The sequence below is a fragment of the Capra hircus genome, chromosome 7 (genome assembly GCF_001704415.2).
Source record: "Capra hircus breed San Clemente chromosome 7, ASM170441v1, whole genome shotgun sequence".
Classification (NCBI taxonomy): Eukaryota; Metazoa; Chordata; class Mammalia; order Artiodactyla; family Bovidae; genus Capra; species Capra hircus.
Window position 1 is genome coordinate 71,927,472 of NC_030814.1, and position 24,305 is coordinate 71,951,776.

Here is a 24,305-nt window from a genome sequence, read left to right on the forward strand (position 1 = left end):
AACTGAGGGAAGAATTCCTATAAGGGGGCCAAGAACCCTCAAAGACATAAACGAACAGAACAAATGAAGCAGCTAGGAACAATAAGTAGTTCAGAACACTAAGTCAAACAGCTGAAGGAAAGGGAGACTACCTGAAGAGCCTGGATGCCATGTTAAGAGTCTGACCATTATCCCATTAGCACTGAACTCCATTTAAACTGTGGAACTACAGGTTCAGTTCTGTACCTTAGAAAGATAAATCTCCTTGACCAATGAATATTACATTTGACAGGAAACAAAAAGGAGACACAGGAGACCAGAAATTACCACTAGTGTATACTCAAGATGACTAGACATAAACTAAGGTGGCTGCAGTGGGAGAAACAAAATTAGAAAGATTTGCTTAAGAAAACAAATGAAAAGGACTAGATATTAATAAAAAGTCAGGTAGGGAAGACCGCTGAACACCAATGTTCACAGAAGCATTATTCACAATAACCAAAATGAGAAAACCCTCATATCCACTGAAGGGTGTAAAGATGAACAAAATGAGGCATATATATATAAATGAAAATCACTGAGCCTTACAAATGAGTAACACAATAATAACATGGATGAACCTTAAAGACATTATGTTAAATAAGCCAGACACAAAGGGACAAGCACTGCATGATTCCACTTATATGAAGTACCTAGAACAGTCAAATTCATAAGAAAAAGTCGAACAGTATTAATTAGGGACTGAAAGTTTTGTTAAATTAGTACAGAGTTTTAGCTCAAGAATATGAAAAAGTGCTAGAGATGGACAGTGCAAATAATTTCACAAAAATGTGAATGTACTTAATGCCACCAAACTATAAACTTAAAAATGGATGAAATGATAAAATTCCATTATATATGTACATTGTTTTACTTAAAAAACAAAACAAAACACTCATGTAACAATTGGTAGAAAGGATGCAGAGAGATGAGAATCAAAGAATTGCTGCTTTCAAACTGTGGTACTGGAAAAGACTCTTCAGAGTCTCTTGAACTGCAGGGAGATCAAACAAGTCAATCCTAAAGGAAATCAACCCGGAATACTCACTGAAAGGACTGATGCTCAAGCTCCAATACTTGATGTCACCTGACGCAAAGAGCTGGCTCACTAGAAAAGACCCTGATGCTGGGAAAGATTGAAGGCAGGAGGAGAAGGGGGGATAGAGGATGAGATGGTTGGATGGCATCACAGACTCAACGGACGTGAGTTTGAGCTCTGGGAGACAAACTCTGGGAGACGGTGAAGGACAGGGAAGCCTGGCATGCTGCTGTTCATGGGGTAGGAAAGAGTCAGACATGACTTAGCAACTGAACAACAAAGAGCAATTTTTATAAAAGCAAACGGGGGTGGTGGTGGTGGTGGTGGGGGAGGCTCAAGAGGGAGGGGATGTATGTATAGTTATAGTTGATTCACATTACTGTATAGCAGGAACTAACACGACACTGTAAAGCAATTATCCTCCAAATACAATTTTTTTTTAAAGATACAAAAGATAAAATACAGGAAAAGAAACAACAATAAAAATTTGGCAACACTGAAAGTCAGATGGTGACAAGAGTTAAACAAAATGAATGACAGGTCAGCCTTGAGAAAAGCTAAGAAGTAATCTGATTCACCCCTAGACTGCTTTGCAACGGGAACTCCAGAAGTGGAAGCACAGAAAAGCATAAAATATAGAAAAACATAAAAACAAGACTGGCTGAAAGTCTATTCAAGATGAAGTGAGAGTATTTCCAGGTCAACATGAAGAATTGAGTAAGCACTTCTAAATTCACTCCATCTCCTAATCTCCACTAACACTACAATAAAGAGATGTTCAAGGATAGGCTCATTAAGGACAGGAGAGTAAGAGGGAACAGATGAATAAATTATTAGCATGCAGGTGTGTTGCACAGCTTCGGAAGCTGGGAAACACCTGGATAAGGATTATGTTATACGTAACAGATACTAAAATCTATCAATCAACAGAGAGCATGGACTTCCCTGGTAGTCCAATGGTTAAGAATCTGCCTGCCAATGAAAGGGACACAGGTTGAATCTCTGGTCTGGGAAGATTCCACATGCCACGGAGCAACTAAACCTGTCTCTAAAGCCAGTGTGCCCTAGAACCCATGCTCTGCAACAAGAGAAGCCACAGAAATGAGACACACCCACTCAAAACTAAAGAAAGCCCATGCACAGCAACAAAGACACAGCACACCAATTCATTAATTTTAAAAAAGGAAATTTCTTTTAAAAAAACAAAAAGTGAGCAAATCCAAGAACCAACTACATCAACACACTCATGTGTGCTCTACCCCATGAAGTAGAGCAAAGCAACAAAAATTCAACCATAAAAAAAAAAAAATTAGTTCAATGCAACTAATGAGTCAACATGTGAATAAGACTTACAGGAAAATAAAGGGAAGGAAACAATCAATGAAAAAATTCAAGAAAATGTTCTAGAACTTAAGAAAACTAACCTTGTAGATCAAAGGGGGCCTACTAAGTACCTACAGCAAGGTATAGTCTATGAACTATCAGAACAGATACAAGCTTTCAGAGTAAAGGACAAAAATCATATACAAAAGATCATAAATCAAAACAGTCTCAGATTTAATAGAAAACTCTGGAAGCTAAAAGACAATGGAGCAATGCCTTCAAAGAATTGTGAGCAAAAATTTTTTCCAGCCTAGTATTTTATACAGCTCAACTACCAAACAAGTACAGGAAAAGAATAGAAATATGTCCAGATCTCAAAGGTCTCAAAAATTTTACCTCTGTGCTTCCTTTACAGGAAACTACTTACGTGCTTACCATGTATTTTATATAATAGTAAGCAAATCACAAACAAGGAAGAGATGAAATCTGACACAGGAGTGTTGAAGGCAATCTCCAAGAAAGATGATAACTCTTCACCAGGTACAGAAGGTAACTCATGTCGACTGAAGGGACAGAAAAAGTTCCTGGTGGTATCTCCTCAAGATGATGAAAAATAACAAATTACTGATGCATCAGTTCATACGGAGAGAGAACAGAAACTAGGAGAGACTGACTACCAATAATAAATACATAGAATCCTTTCCCTTACCAACACACACATACACACACACACACACACTTCAGTCACAACTGTACCATCAAAAAAAGATTACCAGTGATCTCCAGCTCTTTATACCTAATGGACTTTTCATCTGATCTCTAGGCACCTGACCACACTTGCTTTATAAAACAGATCTAGTCGTCAATACCATATGCTCCTGGTGTTTCCCTTTTATCTGATTTTTTTTTCCCCATCTCTTTTGCACACTCAATCTCCTCCACACAGACCTCAAAATGTTGCCTTCCTCAGAGCCACCTTTTTTTCTCACCATATTATCTTCTCCCAAGGCCAACTCATCCATGCTTTCCTCATGGCTTCAAATAATATCAACAAGAAGATGTCACCTCCAAGTTGTAGATGTTCCAGTGCTCTCAGTAAATGGCAACATTTTTAGATGCTGGTGTAGCTAAAAACTTGGGGACCATCCTGAGATATAGAAACCTTAGTCTTCATTCTCCCTCACTTCCCATTATCCATCCACTAACAAATCATACACATTTTACTTCCTAAGTAGTCTTCATTTCCTCTTCACCACTATAATCTTGACATAATCACTGTGAAAACCCATTTAATCATCTCCTCCGATTTATCTGTGCCCCCTCCAAATCATTTTCCACACTGCACTCAGTGAACTTGAAAATATATAGATCAGATCACATCTCCCTCTGCTCACAGCATGTTAATGGTACTGTTCTTAGGAAAAAATACAAAATATTAATGAAGTCTACAAAATGCTACATGATCTGAATCACACCTATTTCTCCAGCCTCATGTTGTGCCACGTTCCATAACTCTAGGGGCTGCAGCCCTCACAGGAGCAGAACATATACCACTTTCTGTGCTTGGAAGCTTCTTTTCCCCTAGTTAATTTCTACTTGACCTATCACATCTCAGATCAAACATAACTTTACAGCACCACTGGCCCTGACTACCCCTGCTCCAAAAGTTCAGGTTAGGTACCTTCACATCATCACCAACATCACTTCACATCATCAGTATGTTTCCTTGAACACACCTCTCTGTTAAGTAAGTAGTCATTTCGTCTATTTGCTGGTGCCTTCTCTTTTCAACTGGACTCTAATAATACATAAGGGCAAGCAAAATGCGTTGCCAATGACTAGATCCCAATACCTAGGCACAGTACTTCTAGAACATACTGATCACTTGTTGAACAAATGGCATCGACCCAACTAGTGCACATGAAGGACACCATAATGAGTAAGAAACCAGCAATGTCACAGGCATAGGAAGGGCAGAGGGACTAAAAGAATTTTCTACAGAAGAACTTAAATGTCCAAGCAGGTCACAAAGTTAGGTATCATTTTCTTTAAACAGTGAGCTATAAAGGTCTTTGGGTACTTCAATACTAGTATTCAAAATATAACAGAAAACCCAGCATACCACTTGTGGTAAATCATCCTCCAGATAAATAGACATTAAATACAGTTATTGTTTATAATACTGTTCTGTATGCACACAAACACGTGTGTATGTATATGCATAATATTTTCAACCCAAGATTAAAAACAACCTAAACATCCATCAACAGGGGAATGGTTATAATCTCCAAAAAGTCAAACAGGTGAAAAAACTATACCTACAATATGCTACTTTTATGTTAAATAAAAGGAGGGAAGGGAGATGAGAATACATAGTTGCATTTACATAAAGCAAGTTTAGAAAGAAACATTAATAACAACTGACTACTCTCTGAAAAGAGGTAAAGAATGGGACAGATCAGAGAATTTTTTTTTTAAACCTTGTGCATATGTTAGCGAAAAAAGTGCAAGTGAAAGTCTCTCAGTTGTGTCTGACTGTTTGTAACCTCATGGACTATATAGCCCATGGAATTCTCCATCCAGAACACTGGAGTGGGTAGCCGTTCCCTTTTCCAAGGACTCTTCCCAGCCCAGGGAGCAAACCCAAGTCTCCCGCATTGCAGGCTGATTCTTTACCAGCTGAGCAACCAGGGAAGCCCCATATGTGTTAGTAACTCACTCAAAAACTAAAATACATACATTAAAACTACAATAAAATCACAGAATATCTTAACATATTAGGGAAACAGGGAGAAGTTAAGACATTAAGATACAAACAGAATAATCAAGTAACAATAGTAACTGAAGAAAATATTTTAAATCAAGATTTTGAAATTCAAGATAATTTATAAGTATTCTTTGTAATTATTTCAGCTTTGAAACTAACAAATGACACAAATCTGAAGACTGAAGCAGAAAAACATAAATATACTGAAAAATGATTCTGAATAATATGAACTTTACACAATAAAGCCTAACATTTTTCTGGCATCTACAGATAGACTAAATGAGAATTTTTAAAATCATAGAGTAACATAAAACAAACCTTTTTAAAAGAAATCCAAAAGAGGTTAAAATACACAACTATGCACTAATGAAATGATCAAAAGTAAATATAAATTGTTACTACAGGCAACTGCAAGTTTATAATTCCACACTATATTTTATTACATATAATCAGCTGCAAGTTTTACCTTTCATTTTTGAGTGTGTATTAATCAACGGATCAGAACAAATCCTGCAGGGCCACCATGGGCGTCTCTTGAATTTTGCCCAGATGAGATCTCCAACTTCATACTTCAGTGGCGTAGCCTTTTTCTTGGGTTGACACTTTAGACAGACAAAACATGGAGCATCAATAAAAATCAACACTTTTCAAAACAAAACATCACCTTCCCACACGCCTTCTGAGATAACACGACCTAATGAATACTAGATGAAAACACTCCACCTTAACAACAATTACAAAATAAGTAGAACTAAATTATTTTGTCTTAACTGTTTATAACATATTCCAGTTGGTAGTAGCTCTCAATTTATATTTGCTTGACATAAGCAATCTACCTGCATTCTAGGAAAATAAATATTTTAAATTCTAAAAAACTAAAAACCGAGTAACAGAGAAACAGAATCATCCCAAGGAGAAGATATCTTTGCCTTAGTGCTTGGATCACAATACAACATAGGGTGGAAGCAGGGAGCCCAAGAAAAATTTTAACAATATCAAGAGACTCTGATCCCATTACAATGTTACATGCCAACTACATCTCAATAAAACTGGAGGGTGGGGAGGATACTGTGGTCCCTTGGGCAGGTGATACTCTCCATTCTTCTCAAACACAGACATTTCTGTTAATTAATTAACAATAAAGGGCCAGTGGTTAAGAATTCTCCAGTCAATGCAGGGCATACGGGTTCAATCCTCAGTCCAGGAAAATCCCACAAGCCAAGGAGCAACTAAGCCCATGTAAGAGAACTACTGAGCCTGAGTACCACAACTACTGAAACTCACATGCCTACAGCCTGTGTTCTGCAGCAAGAGATGCCACTGCAATGAGAAGCCTATGTAAAGCAAAGGAAGAGCTGCTCCTGCTCACTGCAATTAGAGAAAGCCCAAGCCGGAGAATTCTTAAAGAGATGAGAATACCAGACCACCTTACCTGCCTCCTGTGAAATACGTATGCAGGTCAAGAAACAATAGTTAGAACCGGAAATGGAACAACAGGAGTATGTCAAGACTGCATAATGTCACCCTGCTTATTTAACTTACATGCAGAGTGCACCATGTAAAATGCTGGGCTGGATGAAGCTCAAGTTGGAATCAAGATTGCCAGGAAAAATATCAACATCAGATATGCAGATGACATCATTTTAATGGCAGAAAGCAAAGAGGAACTTAAAAAGGCTCTTGATGAAGGAGAAAGAGTGAAAAAACTGGCTTAAAACTCAACATTCAAAGAAGATCATGGTATCAGGTCCTATCACTTCATGGCAAATAAATGGGAAAAAGACGGAAACAGTGACAGATTTTAGTTTCTTGGGCTCCAAAATCACTGTGGATGGTGACTGCAGCCATGAAATTAAAAGATGCTTGTGGCTTGGAAGAAAAGCTATGACAAACCCAGACAACATATTAAAAAAGCAGAGACATCACTTTGCCAATGAAAGTCTGTATAGTCAAAGCTATGGTGTTTCCAGTAGTCATGTACAGATATGAGAGTTGGACCATAAAGAAGGCTGAACACCAAAAAAAAAAAAAAAAAATGCTTTCAAACTGTGGTACTTGAGAAGACTCTTGAGTCCTGTGGACTGCAAAGAGATCAAACCAATCAACTCTAAAGGAAATCAACCTTGAATATAAACTGGAAGGACAGATGCTGTAGCTCGAATACTTTGGCCACCTGATGCAAAGAGCCAACTCACTGGAAAAGCCCTTAATCTTTCCCAGCATCAAGGTCTTTTCCAATGAGTCAGGAGGAGAAGGGAGAGAAAAAGGATAAGATGGTTGGATGGCATCACTGACTCAATGCACATGAGTCTGAGCATACTCCGGGACATAGTGAAACACAGGGATGCCTGGAGTGCTACAGTTCATGGGGTCACAAAGTCAGACACGACTTAGTGAATGAACAACAACAACATCTTTAACATCCCATCAACAGTACAGTTCTCCTGCCCTGAGAGAAAGATGACTTTGTGTTTACTAGGACTGAGCTTCCCACCTGATAAACCACACAAAGGAGTGTCACATATGCCAAACTGTTTCTAGGTAGCTAAAAATAGCACCTAAGGTACTTAGACAAAGGATCTGTACATTTACTCCAAGGAGGCATACAAACATTATGACTTTCCATAAATTCCAAGTCTCAAAAGAGGCTTGATGAGTTCCTATTTCAGACCTGATTGTCCCTGTTTACTGCCTACAGAAGTACCCACCTGGAACATATTAAGTGTTCAATAAAGAATATGCTGAATAGGGACTTCCCTGGTGTTCCAATAACAAAGACTCTCACTCTCAATGCAAGGGGCCTGAGTCTGACCACTGGTCAGGAAACTAGATCTCACGTGCTACAACTAAGAGTCCAGATGCTGCAACTAAGACTCAGCACAACCAAATAAATAAATAGGAATTTTTAAAAATGAAATATTTGTGGATGAAATGAGTGAAATCATTCAAATAAAATAATGATCAGTAATATCTGGAGCTCAAGGATACCAAAGTACTGGGCTCAATTCCATGATTCTTAAGTTACCATTCAACTTTAAGATTGCATTCAGAGTTAATTCTCACAGAATATGCTTACTAAAAATAGTCTCAGGCATCACTGGTGGCTCAGTGGCAAAGAATCCACCTGCCAAGGCAGGAGACAGACATGCATTCAATGCTTGGTCCAGGAAGATCCCGCAGGAGAAGGAACAACTGAAGCCTGTGCACCACAACTACTGAGCCTGTGCTCTAGAGCTCAGGAGCCTTGACTACTGAGCCCACATGTGTCACAACTACTGAAGCCCACTCATCAAGCCTGGGTTTTGCAGCAAGAGAAGCTACCACAATGAGAAGCCCACACACTTCAACTACAGAGTAGTTCCTGCTCACCACAACTAGAGAAAAGTCTGCACAGCAATCAAAACCCAGCACAGCCAAAAGTAAAATAGTTAAAAATAACACTAAAGCCTAGTGTGTCTGTCAGATAGTAGGTGCTTAATAAATTTTTAAGAAACAGTGTCATTAGTTCTTCATGTATATACAGTCACTAGGAACAGAGACAGAAGCTACAATTTTTTTAAAAAAGCTTTTTGAAAAGTACGATGCAAAGGCGCCATTTCTGCCTATTATCATTCTGTAAGTTATCAGGAAAAAAAATTACATCAAAGGTAGCAATGGCTACAAAACTTTAAAACCATGATACCAAAATGGGACAGAAAAACAAATCTGGTCTTTCCTGCTGGTCCCATGGTTAAGAACCCACCTGTGAATGCAGGGGACATGGGTTCGATCTCTCTAGGCCAGGAAGATTCCACATGCCGTGAAGCAACTAAGCCTGCGAGCCCCAACTACTGAGCCAAAGTACAGAGTACCACAACTCATAAAGCCCACATGCCATGACTACTGAAGCTTGCACACCAAGAGCCTATGCTCCATAAGAGAAGCCACCACGAGAAACCCATGCATCATAATGAAGAGCAGCCCCTGCTCACAAATCCCATATGCTGCCACTAAAGATCCCCCATACCACAACTAAGATCCCACACAGCCAAATTAATGTTCAAAAGGAAGACGGAAGATCTAAACAGATATTTCTCCAAAGAAGATATACAGCAGGCCAACAGGCACATGAAAAAAATCTCAACACTGCTAGTTATTAGAGGAATGCAAATCAAAGCTATAACAAGGTACCATCTAATACTGATCAGAATGGCCATCATTGAAAAAAAAATCTACAAATAATAAATGCTGGAGAGGTGTGGAGAAAAGCAAAAACTGGAAAACACTACAGAGGTTTCTCAAAAACTAACAGTAGAGCTGCCATATGATCCAACGATCCACCTCTTGGGCATTATCCAGAGAAAATTCCAACTGGAAAGATATATGCACCGCACTGTTCACAGCAGCACTACTTACAATAGCCAAGACATGAAAGCAACCTGAATGTCCATCAACAGATGAATGGATAAAGATGCAGTATTCATATACAATGGAATTCTGAAAGTGAAAGTGTTAGTCACTCAGCTATGTTGCGACCCCATGGACGGTAGCTCATCAGGCTCTTCCGTCCATGGGACTTCCCAGGCAAGAATGCTTGAGTGGGTAGCTATTCCCTTCTCCAGGGAATCTTCCCAACGCAGGGACTGAAGGCAAGTCTCCCAAATTGCAGGCAGATCGGCAGATTCTTTACCATCTTAGACATCACGGAAGCACAATAGAATTTCTACTCAGTCATAAAAAGGATGAAGTAATGCTCTTTGCTGCAACATGGACAGAACTAGAGAGTATAACACTAAGTGAAGTAAACTGGACCAAGAAAGACAAACAACATATGATACCACTTATATATGGAATCTAAAATGTTACAAATGAACTTATTTACAAAACAGAATCAGACTTAACAGAGTATGAATTTATGGTTACTAAAGGGGAAAAGAGGGGTTGATAAATTACAGAATTTGGAATTAGCAAATAAAACTACTACATATAACGTAGATAAACAAGGTCCCAGTATAAAGCAAAGGGAACTATATCCAATACATTGCAACAAACAGAAATGGAAAAGAATCTGAGAGCAGAATGTGTATAACTGAATCACTTTGCTTTACGCCAGAAACTAACGCAATACTGTAAATCAAATGTACTTCAATTTTTTAAAAAAAGTTAACAACCAACAAGAGGCCTATTAAACAAATTATGCAGAAAACAATGAAATATGCAAAGTGCAGATGAAGTTAAGGGATACTGAAAGTGTAATACACAGCCTTACATAAGTTATACCAACTACTTAGACACTATGCCTGAACTACAATGATGAAAAAAAAACTCACTGAGAAACACAAAATAGTTTCATCAAACTAAAAGTATCATGGGTGAAGATTTTCATAAACTTGAAACATTAATTTTCTCCTTACTATTTAATTCATTTACCAGGACAACCAAGAAAAAAAAAAATATGAAAACCTACAGGGAAAAAATGCCTATACAAATACATATTAGTAACGAACAACAACATCCAAATACTAGTGTTTTTTAAAAAAAATTGTTTTTAGTTATTTTGGGTTAGCTGCAATATCTTCGTCACAGCACATGATCTTCGCCCCTCAAGAAATATGGGATCTTAGTTCCCAGACTGGGATGGCACATGATTTCCCTGAATTGGAAGGCAGATTCTTAACCACTGGACTTCCAGGGAAATCCCTGTAAGTGACCTAAATATATAAAAAAATTAGAAACGGGCAACAATTTCAGACCAAATAGGCTTCCAAGCATGAAAATAGAGAAAATAAGGACAAAGGAAAATTAAGGGGGGAGGGGGGCGGGATATGACTCCTCAGAAGAGCTTAAAAATACCACCTCAGAGAGAAAGACTCTGGAACAACTCCTTGTAAAAGCCGATTATTCAACTAAAAACCTACAAACAAAGCAAAACAAGAAACACAAACATGAATTCCTGACTCCAAAATTCCTGGAGAATAGCAGCAAAGACTAGAGTGAAGAAGTGTCATCTAAGCTTAGACTGGAGGACAGGCATATTTCAGAACAGCTATGTCCAATCAGATGAAATATACTGGTGCTTTCACAAGTAGCCCAACGGTAAATAATTCATCTACTGAGCAGCAGTCATGGGTTTGATCCCTGGGTCGGGAAGATCCCCTGAAGAAGGAAATGGCAACCCACTCCAGTATTCTTCCCTGAGAAATCTCATGGACAAGGAACCTAGCAGGCCATAGTCCAGGGATTCTCAAAGAATTGGACACAACTTTAGTGGCTAAACAACAACCTAAAATACAACTATATCCTTATATAAAAGGAAAATTCGGACACAGAGACAGAAACACATAAGGAAGTGATGTGAAGGCACAGGGAGAATGCTTTCTACAAACCAAGGTTCGACAGAGGCCACCAGACATTAAGAAAGGCATGGGACAGATTCTCACGGCTCTCAGAAGGAACCACCCCTCACCAACTACTGAACTTCTTAACTCCAAAACTTTCACTTTCCATCAAGAAAGTGAATTTTCATCAAGAGGTCCAAACCAGACCTATAATGGTTTTCTAAGATGCCAAAGCCTTTGACTGTGTGGATCACAATAAACTGTGGAAAATTCGGAAAGAGATGGGAATACCAGACCATCTGACCTGCCTCTTTAGAAACCTATATGCAGGTCATGAAGCAACAGTTAGAACTGGACATGGAACAACAGACTGGTTCCAAATAGAAAAAGGAGTGCTTCAAGCCTATATATTGTCACCCTGCTTATTTAACTTGTATGCAGAGTACATCATGAGAAACACTGGGCTGAAAGAAGCACAAGCTGGAATCAAGATTGCCGGGAGAAATATCAATAACCTCAGATATGCAGATGACACCACCCTTATGGCAGAAAGTGAAGAGGAACGAAAAAGCCTCTTAATGAAAGTGAAAGAGGTGAGTGAAAAAGTTGGCTTAAAGCTCAGCATTCAGAAAACGAAGATCATGGCATCTGGTCCCATCACTTCATGGCAAATAGATGGGAAAACAGTGGAACCAGTATTCTTGACTGGGAAATCCCATGGACAGAGGAGCCTGATGGGCTAGAGTCCAAGGGGCTGCAAAAAGTCAGACAAGATTTAGCAACTAAACAACAACTGTTTTTATCAATTCCAAAAGGAGAAAAAAATATGTTTAGTAATATACCAAGCTTTGGGACTTCCCTGGAGGTCCAGCGGTTAAAATTCTGTGTTTCCACTGCAAGGGGCAAGGGTTCAATCCCTGAAAACTAAAATCCCGCATGACTCAGGGCACAATCCAAAAAAAGGTAAAAAAAAAAATTACAAAATACCAAATTTTAAGTATTATTCTAAAGAATTACATTATACAGGGCTATCTGAATTTTCCTTTGGAATTTCAACTTTTTCCTACCAATTCTTTTATTATTATGCTAAAAGTAGGCAGTTTCAGTATTTTACAAAGAGGACACCTAAGGTGACAGGTTACATAAAACTCACACTATTGCTCCTTTAACATGCAAATTTTTTGAGTAAATAAAATAAAAATAATCTTACATTTCTATAAGTTGGGTGGTTTATAAAACACTTTCCAATATGATTTCATTGTAACATGATAATAGCAAAGCTAAAGTCTACAGATAGCAGACCTCAGAGACTATAGTCACCTTAACGAAAAGGAGACTTCTCACACTGTGTCCAACGCTTAGCCCTAGCAGTACTTGGCAAACAGTGGGTATTCAATAGTTACTGTCTGGTTAATTCCTAACTAACATGATATTCTTTATTATTGAAGGAACACTTAAGCATATTATTATTGTTGTTCAGTCATTCAGTCAAGTCCAATTCTTTGTGACCCCACGAGCTGTAGCCCAAGAGGCTCCCTCTGTCTACTGAATTTTCCCAGCAACAATACCAGAATGAGTTGCCACTTTCTCCTCCAAGGGATTTTTCCGACCCAGAGACAGAACCCCTGTCACCTGACTCTACTGCATTGCAGGCAGATTCTTTCAAGATTGAGCCACTGGGGGAGCCCCAAATTTCAAGGGACTTCCTTAGCAAATCTGCCCGATAAAAAATACCACTGGGGGACTTCGCTGTGGTCCAGTGGTTAGGAATCCACCTGCTCATTTAAAGGACACAGGTTTGATCCCTGACCTGGGAAGATTCCACATGCCAAGTGACAACTAAGCCTGTGCACCACAACTACTGAGCCAGCTCTCTCTAGAGCCCATGCTCCACAGGAGACGTTGTTAATAGAGCAGTATGAGCACAGCCCTTATCAGGCAGCCAGTGCTCTGCCTTATTATTCTGCACCCTATTACTAGGCAACAGGTCTTGCTCAGCCATTGGTCAGTGCCTCAGTGGGCCGCCCCCACAAGCAACCATCAACAACGGACTCTTAGTTGTCTTGCTCAGCTATTGGTCAGCAGGGCCCTGCCCATAAATAACTATCAATGAGGAACCATTAAGGAAATGATTCAGCCAAGGGTCAGTGGTGTGTGGTGGTCATCAGGCAGAGTGTGAGGTAAGAGGCAGATTCAGGCCTTGTCTTAAAGGGCCTCCAGCTCACTGAGCCTTTGGCCAGCAGGTGAGCTGGAGGGCCCAGGGAACAGACTGGGGACTATGCTGTGCAGGGCTTCAGAGTCCTTACTAAGGCCCTCCACTAGCCTTGGCCCAGGCTTTGAGGAAGCGGTGAACCTCTCCCCCAATCCCTGTCTCTGCGACCTACTAGCAGTGGTCAATTGTCTGGGCTGCAGTCAGTGAGACCTGGTCTCCCCCATTTGGGTGGCCTGAGGATACTGAGGGCTATTTGGGTTGGGTGCCTGGCTCCCTCAGTGATGACAGCTGGGCAAGATGTGGGAACCTGGCCCTGAAGGAGCTGCCAACTGAGTTTTGCCTCGTCTTAGTCAGGACTGGAAATAGTCCTGAACATTCATTGTAAGGACCGATGTTGAAGCTGAAGCTCCAATACTTTAGCCACCTGATGCGAAAAACTGACTCACTGGAAAAGACCCTGATGCTGGGAAAGACTGAAGGCAGGAGGAGAAGGGGACGAGACAGGATGAGATGGTTGGATGGCATCACCAACTCAATGGACATGAGTTTGAGTAGGCTCTGGGAGCTGGTGATGGACAGGGACACCTGGTGTGCTGCAGTCCATGGGGTAACAAAGAGTCGGACACAATTGAGCAACTGAACTGAGACCTTGGAGAGTAAAAGCAGTGCCTTGGCACCTTGCCCTTTCTTGTAAAGACAGAGACTAACATTCATTTAGTAGAGATTTATAGAAACGCTGTTAGCTGACCATCACCTGACCTCAAGAACAAAAGATCTAGCACCAAGAAGTTTGCAACTAATCACACCCCTCCCCCATCTTTTGCTTTGAAAGGGGCTTGTGATGTAACAGTTATGTGAACCTAGCTGGGATGGCAGGGGGCTTGCTGATAGACTGGATGTGTATGCTAAAACAGAGAACTCAAGGATCACTCCTTTATGCCTTAAATACTGCAAAGATGGAGTTCCCATTTATTAAAATGGAGAAGACTACAGGAAAAGCAGGTCTGAGGAAATAAAATCTGGGATTTGGTCTTGGACAAGTATAAAACGCCATGGGACTCCCCTGGAGGGCCAGTGGGTAAGACTCCCCACTTCCCACTTCCACTGCAGAGGGCACAGGTTTGAGCCCAGGCTGGGGAACTGAAGTCCCACATGCCTCGGGACAAGTAAACCTGCATGCCACAGCTGAGTCTGCGAGCTGCAGAGCCCATGCTCCCCAACAAGAGAAGCCTGCACACTGTAACTAGAGATGTACTTTAAGAGGGTTAGAGTGCATCCCAACCACATCACATATCGAGTAACTGCTAAGGAAAATAACTGTACTAAATATAACAATCTAGCCAGGTACATTTAGGCACAATAAAAAATCAGACACTTTGCTGAACACTTAATCACTTCTGATGTCACAGTAGCTTCCAAGAACAGGGTAGGAGGGTGTTTTTCTCCATATTATGCATGCAAAAACTGAGGCATAAATTAATTCATTTACCCAGGTTCACAAAACTATTATTAAAATATCAATGCAGGGATTCAAATCTGACTCCAATAAAAATGCTTTAAACACTGCACCAATCTATTCGCTGAAGATAAACCAAAATTTTCCTTACATAAGATTTTACATTTTACAAATAAATTTTCCACACTATTTAAACATATATCGTATCCCCCTAACCATTTAAGAAATCCAAATATTCCCCCATCTAGAACAGCTACTGGGTTGGCCAAAAGGTTCATTCGGTTTTTCCCATAAAATGGCTCTAGTAGTGCTTAGTTGTCTTTAACTTCATTTGAAACAGTTCTGTCACACTGCACTGTGATAGCTGTCACATCACCGTGCATTAAAAAAAAAAACTTTTCAAGATTGGTGAATTTTGCGTAGCCATTTTAATATTGAAGATGGAAAGAAAAAAGCAACACCTTTGGCACGTTATGTCTTATTATTTAAAGAAAGGTAAAAATGCAACTGAGATGCAAACAAAGATTTGTGCAGTATGTGGAGAAGGTGATGTGACTGATCCAATGTGTAAAAAACGGTTTTCGAAGTTTTGCACTGGAGACTTCTCACTGGGTAATACTCCACAGTCGAGCAGACCAGTTGAAGGGGATAGCAATCAAATCGAGATACAGAGAACAGTCAACATTAGACCCCGCAGGAAACAGCTGACATGATGAAAAGTGGATACTATGTAATACTGTGGAACAGAAAAGATCATAGAACAAGCAAAATGAACCCCCACCAACCACACCAAAGACCAGTCTTCATCCAAAGAAGGTGATGTTGTGTATACAGTGCTATTGAAAGGGGATCCTCTATTATGAGCTGCTTCTGGAAAACCAATTAATTCCAACAAGTACTACTCCCAACTGGACCAAATGAAAGTAGCGCTCCACAAAAAACGACCAGAACTAGTCAACAAAAACCACGTTATCTTCCATCAGGATAAAAGCAAAACCACATTGCATGTTTCTTTGATAACCAGACAAAAACTGTTACAGCTTAGCTGGTAAGTTCTGATTCATCCATTGTATTCACCTGACAAAGCACCTTTGGATTTCCATTTGTTTCAGTCTTTACAAAATTCTCCTAATGGAAAAAATTTCAATTCTCTGGAAGACTGTAAAAGGTACCTAGTACAGTTCTTTGCTCAAAAAGATAAAAAGTTTGGGAAGGTACAATTATAAAGTTGCCTGAAAAATGTCAGAACGAAGTGGAACAAAACAGTAAATGTGTTGTTCAATAATTCTTGGTGAAAATGTGTCTTTTATTTTTACTTTAAAACCATAGGAACTCTTTGGCCAACTCAATAACTTTAAGGAATTCCTCGCAGAAAAGCCTCTTGATGAAAGTGAAAGAGGAGAGTGAAAAAGTTGGCTTAAAGCTCAACATTCAGAAAACGAAGATCATGGCATCTGGTCCCACCACTTCATGAGAAATAGATGGGGAAACAGTGGAAACAGTGTCAGACTTTGTTTTTTTTGGCTCCAAAATCACTGCAGATAGTGATTGCAGCCATGAAATTAAAAGACGCTTACTCCTTGGAAGAAAAGTTATGACCAACATAGATAGCATATTAAAAATCAGAGCTATTACTTTGCCAACAAAGGTCTGTCTAGTCAAGGCTATGGTTTTTCCAGTGGTCATGTATGGATGTGAGAGTTGGACTATGAAGAAAGCTGAGTGCTAAAGAATTGATGCTTTTGAACTGTGGTGTTGGAGAAGACTCTTGAGAGTCCCTTGGACTGCAAGGAGATCCAACCAGTCCTGGGTGTTCACTGGAAGGACTGAGGCTGAGGCTGAAACTCCAATACTTTGGCCACTTCATGCGAAGAGTGGACTCATTGGAAAAGACCCTGGGGACAGGAGGAGAAAGGGACGACAGAGGATGAGATGGCTGGGTGCCATCACCGACTCAATGCACATGAGTTTGGGTGAACTTCGAGTTGGTGATGGACAGGGAGGCCTGGCGTGCTTCGATTCTTGGGGTCGCAAACAGTCGGACACAACTGAGCGACTGAACTGAATTGAACAGTGGTTAGGACTCGGCACTGTCACTGCCAGGGCCCAGGTTCAATTATTGGCTGGGGAACTTATAAGATCCCACTAGCTGCACAGCATAGCCCCCTCAAAAAAATAAAAAAATCAACTAACTTTCAAAAGTTTATTCGGGCAAGCAAAGCCACTGAAGCTGTTCTGTAGCTGTCAACACATTTCTGATTTTTGAAGAGCATTTTCTTCCACCACAAAGGGCAGTAGCTAAAATCTCAGAAATGGCAACTACGTTTCAGTCTTAAAAAAAAAACCAAAAAACAAACAACTAAGAAACAATGTGAGAGAATGTGGCATAGTTTAGAAAAGCAGTACTTTAAATGTAACTTAGTCTCATCACTTTTTAAATGATGAAAGAAATGGAAATAATTCAGATAGATGTTGGACAGGTACCTGGCTAATTACGCAGCATCTGTATGTTTGACTCTAAAGGAAATCAACCCTGAATAGTCACTGGAAGGACTGATGCTGAAGCTGTAATACTTCCACGTGCTGCAAAGAGCTGACTCCCTGGAAAAGACCCTGATGTTGTGAAAGACTGAGGGCAAGAGGAGAAAGGGACGACACAGGATGAGACGGCTGGATGGCATCATTGACTCAATGGACATGAGTTTGAGCAAACTCTGGGAGGTGGTGAAGGACAAGGAAGCCTGGCATGCTGCAGTCCATGGAGTTGCAAAGAGTCGAGACATGAATGAGCGACTAACGAAGAACAAATACATCTGAATGCTATACAGAAATTTTCTGGGGCTTTCCTGGTGGCTCGGTGGTAAAGAATACGTCTGCCAATGCGGGAGACGGGTTCGATCCCTGATGTGAGAAGCTTCCACATGCCATGGGGCAATGAAGCCCATGTACCACAACTACTGAGCCTGTGCTCTAGAGCCCACATGCTGCAACTACTGAAGCCCATGCACTCTGGGGCCTGTGCTTCACAACAAGAAAAGCCATTACAGTGAGCAGCCCCAGCAGCACAACTAAGGAGCACCCCAACTCTCCGAATCTAGAGAGAAGCCTATGTAGCGAGGAAGACCCAGACAGCCAAAATTAATTAATAAATTTAAAAAGCACTGACTCTGAAGTCAAACTTACCAAGTTATAAAGGGCCTAACACATAATTACAACTCAAAAGCAGCTGCTATAATATTATTCAGCTGCTATAATATTATTAATTGTGTTTCTTTGCAAAGGTATTACAATTATTTAAATATTTATTTAAATATTTAAATAGTAACACAATTCTGATGCTATTATATAATTTATAACTTATTAAGATTCCCCGGTAGCTCAGCTGGTAAAGAATCTCCCTGCAATGTGGGAGACCTGGGTTTGATCCCTGGGTTGGGAAGATCCCCTGGAGAATGGAAAGGCTACCCACTCCAGTATTCTGGCCTGGAGAATTTCATGGACTGTGTAGTCCATTTGGTTGCAAAGAGTCAAACATGACTGAGCGACTTTCACTTTCTAGAACTTATTGAAAATGAGTGTCCTCTCTGAGGGATAAACTATTCCCAAAGAGACTGTGAAAGACAGAGGGACCAAATGATTTTGTCCATGACTATGAGATAAGTAGGGTAACAAGATAAATAGCTATACTATTCTGTGCATTTGTAATTCACTAATACTTTGGCCACCTGATGCAAAGAGCTGACTCATTGGAAAAGACCCTGATGCTGGGAAAGATTGAGCACAGGAAGAGAAAGGGACGACAGAGGATGAGATGGTTGGATGGCATCACCAACTCAATGGACATGGGTTTGGGTGAACTCCAGGAGTTGGTGATGGACAAGGAGGCCTGACGTGCTGCGGTTCATGGGGTCGCAAAGAGTTGGACACGACTGAGCGACTGAACTGAACTTACAGTGACTAAATTTAAAGTCTTAATCCTTCATATACGTTTGCTTATAATTAAATGAGGAATTAAATACACTGCCAGTCAGCGTAACAGAAATGTATGGGCTTAATTCCTGCTATGCTCTTAAACCACCTGTGAGACTCTGAAGAGTTACTTTACCTCTCTTAGCTGGCAGTTTGTTTGCCCATGAAAGTAGGATAATAATGCCTCCAATTTTGTAGGAGGCTGAAGAACTCTAATACTATTTTTAATCCAGTACGAGAAATCAAAAATAAACGATAACTATTTTTAGTCAGTGATTACAATTCTTCTACCTTATGAGAATTGTGATTTCCTTTCCCAGTATCAACCCAGAACTGCAAAGGAAATGTTCAACTCTAGAAAAGAAAGTAAAATACTACTTAAAGCATCTGCTTTACTCCCACCTTACTCACAGCTACATAGTCAAATAAGTGTTCGTGTATATTCTAGTTGTCCAAGCTCTTTTAACATCCATTTTATCATATGAATCTCAAAAACAACCAGGTGAGATAGGCAGCACAGTTTTTATTATCCCATATTTACAGCAGACCAGGAAAGAGAAACAGAGAGTGACCTTGTCAGAAGTGTAGAGAGCTTTAACAAAAGGTGGGGATTAGAAGTCAGCATCGTCTGACCCCTACTTCACCATACCAATCACAGAACAAAGGAGTGAACTGGAGTCCTTAAGTCCTTAAGTGTCCTCCCACTAACCCTCTCTACATTGCAGACGGGAGTCAGAGCTAGGTCTATTAACTTTCACTGAGAAAAAACGGGGATCTGGAACCCAGGTAGCAAAAGAAGAAAAAATCTAGCAAAGAGTAGTTGGATAAACGATTTCTGGCAGCATTACAATTTTAACCTACAGCAAGCTGAGGCAAAAGACTAAAGATTATTGTGTACAACTTGTTACTGAGTAAGAAATGACCTCTTGTTTATTGGCTAAATATCAGAAACAACAGATCAAAAAGAAAGTCACTGACAATAGATCAAAGAGAATCACTGAAGCCTTGGAAAAGGACAGCAGAAAAGCAGGGAATTGGTCCACTGAAAGCTGGAAAGCATAGCAGCTGCTAGGTTAGTCATGGAAACAGGTGTATTGAAGACCACACGGTAATTAAGGCTGGAAGCCCCGCCTGGATGTAGCATGAAGCTGCTCACAAAGGGCAGCCTGCTCAAGAGGTAGAACAGAAACATGCAGGCCAAGGCATTCCTGCTTAGCCTAGACCTTTGGCTTTATGCCATAAAAATTCTCAAACCCACAATAAAACAGGTTCGATAACAGCGCAGGAGACAGGCCTGAAAGGGTGCAGCCCTCTACAACCCCAAAAGGCTAGAACGAGAGAGGAGAGCTATACTCTCTGGCCTGATGCAAGAAAAGAAAATGCTGTATGCCATTATGCCTGTACATTATATTGGAACTGAATGATTTAAACATTAGTTTGGAGATATCCTTGAACTCTTAATCTGGAGAATTTCATAACACTGACCAGAAGCATTTTTGCTACAATAGAAAACTTAGTGCCAAAACATTACAACATAAATCAACTTCATTTTGCACAGTCTTTCTGTCCACAAATTTTTCTTTCACTGTTTGAGAAGCTATTATGTCCCCACGATTCCCATTCATCATTATACCATGTAACTATTGTGTATGACCTGGGGCTTATTTTCCCTCTGACTTCTGCTTTAGTCTATGCCTTTTATGGATCTGCTTCTGCTTCAGAAGATGCAGGTCAATGGCTCTCAATCCTAGCCAGACCCTCATACCCACCCACAGGCCTGGAGAGACTGATTCAATATATACAAGTGAGGTTTTTGGCATCTAGTTGTTTTTAGATCCATAGGTGATTCTGATGAACAGCCAAGGTTGAAAACAAATCATATAGCTAGCTAGTATTTTACTGTAATTATAGGCCTGAGTGAGTTTGTTTTGGTGGGGGAGAACAGTTAAGAAAAATTTTTAAAAACAGGTATTCTGACACCAGCAAGAGGTAACTGACTATACAATTCCAATGTAAAGTCACACAAGAAAAAGGAAGTGTTTTTCTGATACTCCAAGTAGGAGAAAATGAAAATGTACATTCTATGAAAATGTATATTCTTTCTATTTTAAACCTCATAGTGACAATGAGGCAGATATTAATTACTATCTGTTTTAGGTGTAGAATCTGAGGCTCAGAAATAGGAAATGGGCTGGTCAAATGCCAAACAGAGCCACGTCTGTGCTCTGTTCAATCGCCCATGCTCTTTTCACCAGATCACAACACAGAAAAACAAATAAAACCATCAGCCTTTAGTATCCGTAACTATACTCAACCTCAACACAATTAGTGACCTTAATCTCTCATTCAATAAGGGGATTCTGCTCATAAACTCTCACCAGGTAACGTTCCTCACAACACCTTTACATCATAATTCAACTAACAGAAGATGCCTCAGTCTCTTCAAAAAAGACATCTATTCTCTTTACTGTACTTCTTTATCTGCTGCTGCTGCTGCTAAGTCGCTTCAGTCGTGTCCGACTCTGTGCGACCCCATAGACAGCAGCCAACCAGGCTCCCCCGTCCCTGGGATTCTCCAGGCAAGAACACTGGAGTGGGTTGCCATTTCCTTCTCCAATGCATGAAAGTGAAAATTGAAGTCGCTCAGTCATGTCTGACTCTTAGCGACCCCATGGACTGCAGCCTACCAGGCTCCTCTGTCCGTGGGATTTCTCAGGCAAGACTACTGGAGTGGGGTGCCATTGCCTTCTCCATCTTTATCTAAGTCAAAATTAATCAATACTGAGTCAAAATTAATCAATACTGTTAAGAGAAATTAATCAATATTGTTCAGAGACAAGTCACTAATGGATAGTACTAAACTTAAGTTAGCTCAAGTTTAAAACAAAGATGCCCTCAGAAAACACAGTAAAACAGTTTGTATAGCTTTCTGCAATTTAAAAAAGGGCAAATTTTACTCAATCGAACTTTATGTGTCCCCATGTACCTTAAAAAAAAAAGCAATGTTTTTGCCATACCTAAGTGATTTCCTCAAGATAACAAGAAGACTAGAATATGTGGCCTTCTATTCTAGTGTCTTTTCCCTAAAGCTATGCTGTCTTTCCAGTCTTAACACCCTACAACACTAGCCCTCTCATACAATAGAGAGGCCCAGAATGCAAGAATTTTGGTACAAGCTGTGAAGATCTATAAACCTCCTTATCTTGATTATTTTGAAGCAAATCCCCAGATATATTTTCCTTCATGATACTTCAGTATGTATCTCTAAAGGAACGTTTAATTAACATTTATTATCTATTAATAGACTATTCTAAAGAACAGAAATAGTTTCAAGACAGTCCAAACACAGGTGGACTGGCTTCCTTCCCCCTTGCCCTCCTCCACAGGTAGCACCAATTTTTTCCCTCTGTAACAACACATTTTACATTTACTGGTTTAGGTGATCTCTCCCTCTGGACTTCTCAAAATCCTTGTGCTGAAACTCCATCCAAAAAGTAGTTTCAATTGTGTTCCTCAGAGAGTGTATCTTGAAGAGTCCCTCAGGGTCTGCCCAAGAGAGGAAGAAGAAAATATGCCTTTTCTCCATCCCAAATTAAAGCAGCGCCATCTTTTTTCTGTTCTATACTGACGTTCTGGATGAGATTCCATTTCAAACATATGATATTGATTATATGAGGAAATTTTTTTAAATGACATAAATTAACTTATTTACAAAACAGACTCAGGGCCTTACATAACAAATTTATGATTATGGGGGTTGGGGACAGACCAAATGGAACTTTGGAATTCACATGTAAACACTATTATATTTAAAATAAACAGGGAACTCTCTGGCTGTCCAGTGATTAGGACTCTGTGCTCTCATTGTGGAGGGCCCAGGGTTCAATCCCTGGTGTGGGAACTAAGATCCCACAAGCTGTGTGATGTGGCCAAAAAAAAAAAAAGAAAATAGATAACCAACAAGGAGTTACTGTATAGCACAAGCAACTCTGCTCAGTACTCTGTAATAGTCTAAATGAGCTGAATCACAACATTGTTAATCTAACTGTATTCCAATATAAAACAGAAATTCTAAAAAAAACCGTTATTAAAATACTTTTACACTAAAAAAGGTAATAGTGTGCGCCGCCATTATTTAAAAACAAAAACAAAATGGGGTGAATAGTATATACATTTGCTTACATATGTATAAAATATCTCAAAGGATAACACATAAGAACTGATAAACTGATTTACCAGGGATAGAACCTGGCTGATTTAAATATTTTTCACTATAAATCTTTTACAGCATATAAGGTTGTAAAATGCCATTTTCAAGCAGGAAACAAAAAAGAATGGCTCTAAAATCTTAACTGTAACAAATAATTTATTTAGAAGGCATCATGAGAGGAAAATCTGCGCATTGGTATAAAGAGTTTCCTCTCACCATAGTCAATGTGAGTACACAATCTATCTCTGAATTAAAAAAGAAAGGAAATCTGAAAGGCAGATCCTTAGGATGCCCAGGATTCAATCATAAGCTCACAGACTTTGCACAATTACTAAATTATTGTAGTTCCTTTTAGCCTTTACTCAAGCTGCTTCCTCTGCCTAAAATGGTCTTTTAGTTCCTTTCCCCCTTATAAAAAGAATGAAATAATGCTATCTGCAGCAACATGAAAGGACCCAGAGATTATCTTACTAGTGAAGTAAAAAAAAAAAAATCATACCATGTACATGTGGGATCTAAAAACCTGATAGAAATGAACTTATTTACAAAACAGAAATAGACTCACAGACACAGAAACAAATTTATGGGTATCAAAGGGGAAAGAGAAGTGGAGATAAATTAGGAGTTTGGAATTAAAATATACACACTACTATGTCTAAAATAAATAACCAACAGGGATCTGTTGTATAGCACATGGAACCATGTTGTAATAACCTAAAACGGAAAAGTATCTAAAAAAGGAACACATGTATAACTGAGTCACTCTGCTGTACACATTAAACTAACACAACAGTGTAACCATATTTCAATAAAAAATTTAAAAAGAAAAAAGATACTAACACATTCAAAGAAAAAGAAAATTCATTTCTCCCACTCTCACCACTACCCTCCCAATCCCTTTTATGTCCCAGTTAACTCTTACTTAATCTTTGGATTCCCAGTCTCCACATTCTTAGGGAAAACTCCCTAACTAAGCACTTGGGATGCAAGCTCC

The 24,305-nt window shown here is 39.7% G+C and overlaps 1 protein-coding gene across 6 annotated transcripts in view; it reads right to left on the reverse strand.

Moving 5' to 3' along the window:
• The window catches only part of NSD1 (nuclear receptor binding SET domain protein 1), a 147,989-nt gene that overhangs the window by 78,974 nt on the left and 44,710 nt on the right, over positions 1-24,305 (reverse strand). For all 6 annotated transcript variants that reach the window (XM_018050618.1, XM_018050620.1, XM_018050619.1 and 3 more), the window contains one exon: positions 5,614-5,749. In XM_018050618.1, coding sequence (XP_017906107.1) covers positions 5,614-5,749 — 136 coding nt within the window. The remainder of the gene's footprint in view (positions 1-5,613; positions 5,750-24,305) is intronic.